The sequence below is a fragment of the Engraulis encrasicolus genome, chromosome 18 (genome assembly GCF_034702125.1).
Source record: "Engraulis encrasicolus isolate BLACKSEA-1 chromosome 18, IST_EnEncr_1.0, whole genome shotgun sequence".
Lineage (NCBI taxonomy): Eukaryota > Metazoa > Chordata > Actinopteri > Clupeiformes > Engraulidae > Engraulis > Engraulis encrasicolus.
In genome coordinates, this window is record NC_085874.1 from 12907325 (window position 1) to 12916311 (window position 8987).

At 46.9% G+C, this 8987-nt stretch overlaps 1 protein-coding gene across 1 annotated transcript in view; it reads right to left on the minus strand.

Annotated features, from left to right (window-relative positions):
- The window catches only part of xkr6b (XK, Kell blood group complex subunit-related family, member 6b), a 69596-nt gene extending 67868 nt beyond the window's left edge, over window positions 1-1728 (minus strand). The window contains exon 1 of the mRNA XM_063222356.1: window positions 1154-1728. Coding sequence (XP_063078426.1) covers window positions 1154-1728 — 575 coding nt within the window. The remainder of the gene's footprint in view (window positions 1-1153) is intronic.
- Between the last annotated feature and the right edge of the window lie 7259 nt (window positions 1729-8987).

The window sequence follows — 8987 nt, forward strand, 5'->3', positions numbered from 1 at the left end:
ACATCATTACACACCACAGCACTCACTCACAAATCCAAGTCATCAACAATAGATCATAGTTTGCGCCTTTACGCATACAAAACACGAAACACGAAAAGCATTTCCACAAAACAGTCTGACGAGCACCGACACTGCGTCTCAATGAGGAGAGCATGCATCTTAGTTGGCAATGTAGTCTGGAGCCAGTGATGCGACAGGGTCAAATTAGACAGTGCGACATTTGAACATTTGGCTGTGCGGCATTTCGACGGGGGGGGGAGTTGGGGTTAAGACGGTCGGCTTGCAGTCAAGGCGAAGACGTTTAAAAATCTGACTGAACGACAAACATGACACGGATCACCGTCCAAGCGCGGACGACTCCTAGTCCCTTATGCGGTATACCGTAAATAACATTCGATCACATTGTACCATCAGCACCACCATGATCCACATCAGGCGTTAAACACCAAGCGTGCACACGCGAGCATGCGTGTGCATGTGCATCCCAACATGTGTTCATGTTCCAGGGCAACGTGTATCTCTATCAGTAATATAGCGTGTGTACGGTGTAGGAGGGATTGGGAGAGGAGGGGGGGGGGGGGGTCGCTCTGTTGAGACGAGGTCTCAATGCACTTAGATGTCTGTCTGGACGCTGCTGGTCACAGACTGGAGTATTTTCGAGAGGGGGGGGGAGGGAGAGAAGGTTAGCTGAGGCTGTGAATCCTCAGTTGCACTACTCTCAAAGCTAGACCCTCCCCTCAACCTCTGGCTTTCCTTATCAGGTTCTATTTCAGCGCATTCTCCCCCTCTTGATCACCCATTCCCTCTCGCTCACTCCTGTTACCATTTCCAGAAACTGCAATTTACACACGTGCACGTTTTGTTACCTATCACTCGAGTCAATGTTAGGCTGGCTAGTGGCTGTGCCACTAAAAGATTCTGAATGGAATAAACAACTAACTCCAATCACCAAAATCAAATGTCTATACCATGGTGTTAAACAGCTGTGGCACACGACCGTGAACACGCAAACATATCACCACAGACGTACAAGACACCAGCATGACGTGACTGGGGCTACCAGTTATCAGTTGAGGGAGGGAGAATAAGAGAATCGTTGGTGCAGAAAGGGAAGGGTGAGGGAAAGTGTGCACAGACACTGCACAGTGCTTACCTCCAGACCTGTCCCATTTGAAGAATATGGACGACAGTCTGCCAGACCCAGACCTGGACGTAGCAGCACTTGTTCTGCTCCGGGATCCCCATAGAGTTGAGACCCGCCGCTGCCCCGCGGCTACTCAGCCCCTCCACGGTGCTCAGTCCTCCCCCGGTGTAATCCTGCACGAACCACCTGAAGCTCAGCATCTGGACGAGCACCGAAGGCACCAGCACAAAGAACAGTGTCAGGCCGGACCAGAGGTAGTCCTCCTTGGCGTAGTAGTCGACGGCCAGCCACAAGTCTGTGCCCACGTCCCAGAAGAAGACCAGCAGGGCCAAGACGATCCACAGGCAGTCCAGCCACAGACGCTCCTCATGGGGTGGCAGCCTGGCGTCTCTCCCCTTGCCCAGGAGGTAATGCAGGCAGGCGCTCCGACAGCCCCAATAGCACGACGAGGTGTTGCAGCAGTGGCAGATGTGGAAGGAGCTGCCCTCCCTCGGGTCTTCCTCGCCGGCGCCCGCCGCCTCGTCCAGGTTGTGCAGCTGGGCGAAACCGCTGACGACCCCCCGACCATCAGACTTCGCTGCCATCTTGCTCTCTGAGGCACCCACCACCACCACCACCACCACCTCCGGCTTCCGGGGACCGTGACGTCACTTCCCTGACACCTGTTTTCCGAGTGCACCCCCCAAAATGAGGTAGCCATCTAGTAGTGGGATGGAGGCGGCGCGATGGGGACCACCGGCTCCCCTACATGTGTCTCGGTAACGCAGACTGCCCGCATCCTCCTCATCCTCCTCCTCCTCCTCCGACTCGGCAAATTGGCTACGGAGCACTATGCACGCACCTGGCACGTCCGTGTCAGTCTAACTCCCCTCGGGTTCCAGAGGAAACAAAGCATCGACTATGAAAGTAGCCCAGATGTTCTGTCGCCGTTTACCTGCGCATCTTGCTGCGTGTAAAACGAGCTGCACCCCCGTCGCTCACAGCGTATAAGTTGCGGCTTTCCCTGAGCTGCACCGTGAGAAAATGGCACGAGGAGAGCTCTCCGTCCCTGCACTAGTGTCCCACAAGGAGGAGGACGTAATCCGTTGCTCCCCGTTATTGCCACCTAGTGTTCCATCCTCAGACCCCCAGCCAAGGGGCTAGTGCGATGATGTAATGCCAAAAGAAGAGCGCTGTGTGGCTTTTTTAACTCTTTCCTTGCACAGGTACACACATTATGCACATCGGTCGGTCTGCCCAATCGTTCTGCTCTATTGACTATGCTGGGGATCAGGTGCCGAATGAATGTAAAACACGGTGGTCTGAAAGCAAGTAACAAGACTGGTGAAAAGCAGCGTGGTCAAAAGAGCTGTTGCGTTACGTCCTGCCATGTTGTCAATGAGAGAACTATGTCCCAATGCCAAAATGCATCCACGCCAATGAAGGCACGGATCTTTCATATACCAGCGCCAAAAAGCCTATATCTCAGAATAATTCAATCAAAGCAAATATTGTTTATTTGTTGATAATTGACCGTGTGTATTAACATACAATTAATGTGCAATCACTACCCCCGAAATAACTGTGGTAATGCAGTAAGTAGGCGACAGAGGAGGATTGATGGGCTTTATTGAACATAGAAGTTCGAACCTTAAGGTGGTACCACGGACTCCGTGGCACGGAGGCTGACCATACATGGCAGAACTGTCCATGGTACTGACATCCTTGATGGTAGTTGATGCGCAAAGGATGTGCTGTTGCGTGCCTATCACGAATGCTCTGGGTAATTCTACCACAAGTGGTAACACATGGGCGAACAATCTGTTGTAAGAGGCTCGTGAGTCACCTGTCATGAGTCCACCGAGTTCTCGTGAGTGGGACACACTTTCAATATGTTCTGGCAAGAACGACCGCATCTCGCGCCACGGTTCCACACTGATGCTGAACTGTTTCCAACATTTTTTTTTCAGTCACCACTCATTCTCACCAAAGTCAGTCACCGCCAGACATCTTGCAAGCAAATCCCAAACACCTGTCCCGAGGGCGGCATAGAATTAAACGGATTACTGCCTCGCAGCTTTTACATCGCAGTGTCCGTGGCCACATTGAAGGCGGTATCCCATGGACTAAGTAGGATTTATCAGTGTACATACAGTAGGCTACTTACAGGCATGTTACAGGCATGCCAGTAACTAAGCCTACAGAATGACACTTTTAAGGCTTGAGGCCTATCTTGTGTGCTAATTAACAACACACAGTCTTGATAAGAAGGTAATGGCGCTCAGGGCTGGATTAGGATGGCCTGGGGCCCCTAGGCTACAGGTTACTGTGGGGCCCCCCAAAAGGCAAATTTCGTAACAAATGCACATACACAGTGTCATGATTACAAGCTAGGAATTTAAGACAACATGCCTACCAACTGTACTCAACACAACGGATGAAATTTTCAATATTGCATCTTGTCAAAATTCTGCAATTTTTCACTTTTGGCATATTTGGCAGGTGGGGGCCCCTGGGCTGCAGCCATATCTAGCCTGTGCATTAATCCGGCCCTGATGGTGCTGCCTAATTAGGATTAGAATTAGGTGATGGATTATAAAATATACTCTGATTTAAACGGATCTATTGACACTAACTTAGAACTAGGCCTATATATTGGCCTTGTGATTTATAGAATGACATTTTTACTGTCTGCTTCATTATCCTTTCAAAACGTTCCATTATCAGTTTCATTTTCACAGAACCTGCAGATTCCTACATTTTAAAACTCCCAAACATCATCCTCTGCCAGGCATGCTGGCCTATTAGGCCTAGCCTACTTTAGCTGGCTGCCGCATGATATAGGCTAAGCTACGTGTGCTTTTTTGGCATAACTCTGTCATCTCACACTTTCTTTCTTTATTTTTAAAAAAAACTCTGCTAACAGTGACGATTAAAGCGAACAGTTACAAGGAAAATTGCCTGTTGTACCAGATTGTGTCTCACAGCGGAGCGTACCAGATGCAGCCTTGTCGTCTAACATGCAAGATAACACTCAGAGAGCCACGAGAGCGTTTCTTACTAACGTACACTCCATTCATTTTTCATGAAAGCAAATGGAGACCTCCTCGCTCCGAGTGGAGAGAGAGTTAGCTAGAGTAGCCTGGCACTATACTGTATGTAATGGCCGGTTAATAATGCAGTGAATGTAATCTGTGAGCTCTCCCTGGGGACACGCATATCCCACATTCAATCCCGTTGAACATGAACTGGAAATCTCGGAAAAGAAATAGGTGATATGGTTTTTCTTCTCTTTTTTTTGTGTTTTTTGTTTTAATCAAGGCTATGTTGCTGCTGCAACTATTAGGCCTACCACAACAACAACAACAACAACAACAACAACAACAACAACAACAACAACAAAAAACAACTAGGCCTACTTCTGCTACAACTACACTGCTGCTGCTGCAAGGCCTACTACTATAGACAAAAAAAATCAATGGGTGTGGAAAGAAGAGAGGTATAGCAGAAGGCGATCTGTCGATGTGCAATGATTTAAACCATTTTTACAACCGGTTTGGAAACTCTGACACAGAGGGAAGCATTTCCCTTCTCACCTCTATAGCCCCTACACCCCCCCAGCCCACACTTGACAACCACTCTTCAGCAGGCTCCCATCTCCCCCACTCACAACCCCTCACTCCCGTTACTACTTCACCCTGCTTCACGAACAGGGACACTTCAACCCCACACCCTCCTACTCTGCCTATGGTCATCACTCCCACCATCATCAACACTCCAGCAGTACCTCCACCAATGGACACAGCAGGCTCACAAATCCCCACTACCTCTATCCCCCTTCCCTGCTACTCACTTCTGCGACTTGAAACAACTTGCCCAAACCCCAGGTACGCCACGCACTGGATCCTCTGCAGTTCGCCTACCAAGAGAACGTGGGAGTGGAGGATGCTATCCTGTATCTTCTTCACAGGGTAAACGCTCACTTGAATAAGGGTGGCTGTGCTGTGAGAATCATGTTTTTTTTTACTTCTCCAGCGCATTTAACACCATACAACCACTGCTGCTGAGAGATAAATTGGTGCAGATTGGAGTGCAGCCTGGCCTGTTAACCTGGATCACTACCTCACATAGCGGCCCCAGTTTGTAAGGATAGGTGACTAAATGGGTGGGTGATTAAATCTGAGAGAGTGATTATCAGCACAGGAGCGCCACAAGGAACGGTGCTATCCCCGGTCCTGTTCACCCTGTATACAACTGACTTCAGCTATAATTCTGGGACATGCCACATGCAGAAGTTCTCAATTGTGGGGTGTATAAGAGACGGCCAGGAAGAGGAGTATAGGGGACTGGTGGACGACTTTGTAGGATGGTGCCAAAACAATCAGCTGCACCTGAACACCACCAAAACCAAGGAAATGGTAATTGATTTCAGGCGCTCCACCCCGCCCTTGGTGCCTGTTTCTATTGGGGGAGAGAATGTGGAGACTGTCTGTACTTACAAGTACTTAGGAGTGCACCTCGACAATAAACTGAACTGGTCCACAAGTTCAGATGCACTACAGGAAAGGCCAAAGCAGGCTCTATTTCCTCAGAAGGCCGAGGTCCTTTAATGTCTCCAGCCAACTTCTGCTTACGTTCTACCAGTCTGTCATGTCCAGCGTGCTCTTCTATGCTGTGACTTGCTGGGGTGGAAGCATTAGGAAGAGAGATGCGGGACGCCTTGACAGACTGGTGAGGAAGGCAGGGTCAGTGGTGGGCATGGAGCTGGAGACTCTCACCTCAACAGCTGAGAGCAGAGCCCTGAACAGACTGGACTGTATTATGGATCATCAGCTTTAGCCCCTTCACACCACCTTCAGTAACCAGCTGAGTCTGTTCAGCCACAGACTCCGTGCTCTCACTTGCAGGACAGACAGGCTAAGGAGGTCCTTTGTCCCATGGGACATTCAACCGTTTAACAGTATACAGAAGGACACTAAGAAGGACATCATTATTGGGGATTGGACTGCCTGAGATGCCATAGCTGGCCCAGATCGGGAAACCTCTTGGCGCGCGCGCGTGTGTGTGTGTGTGTGTGTGTGTGTGTGTGTGTGTGTGTGTGTGTGTGTGTGTGTGTGTGTGTGTGTGTGTGTGTCTGTGTCTGTGTCTGTGTCTGTGTCTGTGTGTCTGTGTGTTTATTTATGTACTTGACAGCTGAATTTCCCCCTGGGGATCAATAAAGTTTCTCTACTCTACTCTACTCTACTCTACTCTAGACTACTACTACTACTACTACTACTACTACTAGGCCTACTACTACAACTACTACTAATACTACTACTACTACTAATAATAATGATAATATATCAATTTAAAACAACAATACATAGTGATAGTAATAATGATAATAGAACTCACTTTAGTGTCTCTCTCTCTCTCTCTCTCTCTCTCTCTCTCTCTCTCTCTCTCTCTCTCTCTCTCTCTCTCGTTCTCACTCACTGTCCACCCCCCACTGCATTTGATTGAAATATATTAGATTAGATTAGATTAATCTAAATTAGATTAGATTAGGTTCAACTGTCGCTGCACATAGGCCCATATAAATGCAGAGTAAGAAAATGCAGTTTAACATGCAGATCGCAGCAGTAGGCTACAATAGGTAGGCATACAGTACACAGTTTAAATGCAGTAGCCAGCTACGTACATATTAAATCCATTTAGGCTGTATAGGGCAAGCAGAATATGTGCAGTTATAATATGGTGGGCAGTAGTTACGCACCATTTAAATGTGCTACATATTAAATGCAGATACACAGTAAAAAAAGAACTGTTGTTCTTACGGTAGATTGCTGGCAGCAGTGGTTGCCAAAGTCTACCTTTAAACAAATAACGGTATATTTCCTTTTTACATTTTACGGTAAAATTATGGCAGCAGTGGTTGCCAAAGCCTACCGTTAAATAAATAACGGTATTATTATTTTTTACATTTTACGGTAAAATTATGGCAGCAGTGGTTGCCAAAACGTACCATTAAATAAATTACGGTAAAAACGGATTATACTCAGGTGAGTTCAATTATAGAGTTACAATCAGACCGCTGATTGAACTGATTATACTCAGGTGAGTCCAATTATAGAGTTGCAATCACAGACAACTGATTGGACTGATTCAACTCATTGGAGTCCAATAAACATCAACTTAATTAGATACCTAAATAAATGCCCAATTGCCAGATTGTCTAGTGCAGGCAGGTGGACCAGTCTAGTATCATCAATGAAGGGTATGCAAATCCAAGGCCTGAAAATAACCTTAAGGAAAATGAAGGCCAAAGCTAGCGGGGCAAGCAAGCTAACAAACAAGCTAGTTAGCAAGCCATGCAGCCACCCTTACAACGTGACCTGCTAACCGGGCCGGCCAGGCCGGGCCAGGCCGGGCCAGGCCGGGCCAGGCCGGGCCAGGCCGGGCCAGGCCAGGCCAGGCGAGGCGAGGGCAGGCCAGCCGGCCAGCCGACCAGCCGGCCTTACAGCCAGCCAGCCAGCCAGCTAGCTAGCTAGCAACCAGTGAGCAGTACAATGCAACAGTCCCTGTTTAAATACATGTTCAAGTGAACCATGTGACCCGAGTGATGAAGCATTTGACAGGTGCAGGCAGTAAGTTAATCATTGCATGACAGCCCTTAGCACTCAGGTGAGGTCAGGAATTGATTGATAGATTGATTTGGATGGGGTAGAATGACAGTTTCAAATAGACTGGGCTACTTCTAAGAGACTAAATCAAGGGATTACTGTCCCAGGTAGACTTTTTCAGATTATACTAGCCTATAGGTATATTTTACACATTAAATGAGGCTAAACTGTAGGCTGTTACCGGATAAATAATAAGTTACAGTGAATTAATGCAAAATGTGCAAACTGTTGCCATTTGCAGTCCTTAACTGTTGCACAGTTTATTCAGTTGCCAGCTTCATTGTTGTCAAATCTACAACGTGGAGGCACCTGGAGCTAAGCAGACAGGCAATATGTTTTCTGTGGAGTAATTAATATTTAATTCATTATAACCTCCATTGCTTTCTGTTGGGTAGGAGGAATGCAAAAAAAGATATTCTGAATTTTGAAGAGGTTTACTGTGTCAATTTGCCTCTCAATCGAAAACTCTGATGGCAAAGCCTCAAAGTCCAATAAGGGAAAAAAATATTGCGGTGGAGAATTTTTCGCAGGATGAACTAGAACACATGCAAAGGGGTGTACTCTAAGTTAATACTCATTGATGGCTACTAATCAAATAGCGTGTTGACATCAAACTCTGCCTGTTACAACCAGCCTATCAGTGGTTTGACAAGTTACACCTGGAACAAGTGCAATCACAAGAGATCTATTGGACTAAACAGAGTTCTTTGTCTGTTGGTTCACAATTTGGTTCACTAACAGAGGATTGAGTTTGGTTCACTTGTACGGGACTCAACAAAAATGGCTGCTCATGTTGCTAAAACATTTGGAAATTGGGGAGGCGTGTTTTCATAACTCTCTAGGGAGTTAAACATTAACTCTCTAGCTCTCTTAGCTCAACAACTCGGATCCAGAGGAGTCAAATAACACTCTGTAGTGTTGCTACAACTCTTGATGTTTAGATTTTGGCTGAACACCAGTCTAACTCTGATCAATCTAACTCTGACAGATTAGCTGTGTACATATGTGTACACCAGTGAAAAATAAAGTCATGTACCGTTTCTTGACTATTTCATCTTCACTTAACGGTATTTTCCAATATTTTCTTTTCAGTGAACAGTTCAGTATTTTCTACATATTGACACCAGTGAAAAATAAAGTTATGTACCGTTTCTTGACTACTTCATCTCACTTAACGGTGTTTTCCAATATCTTCGTTT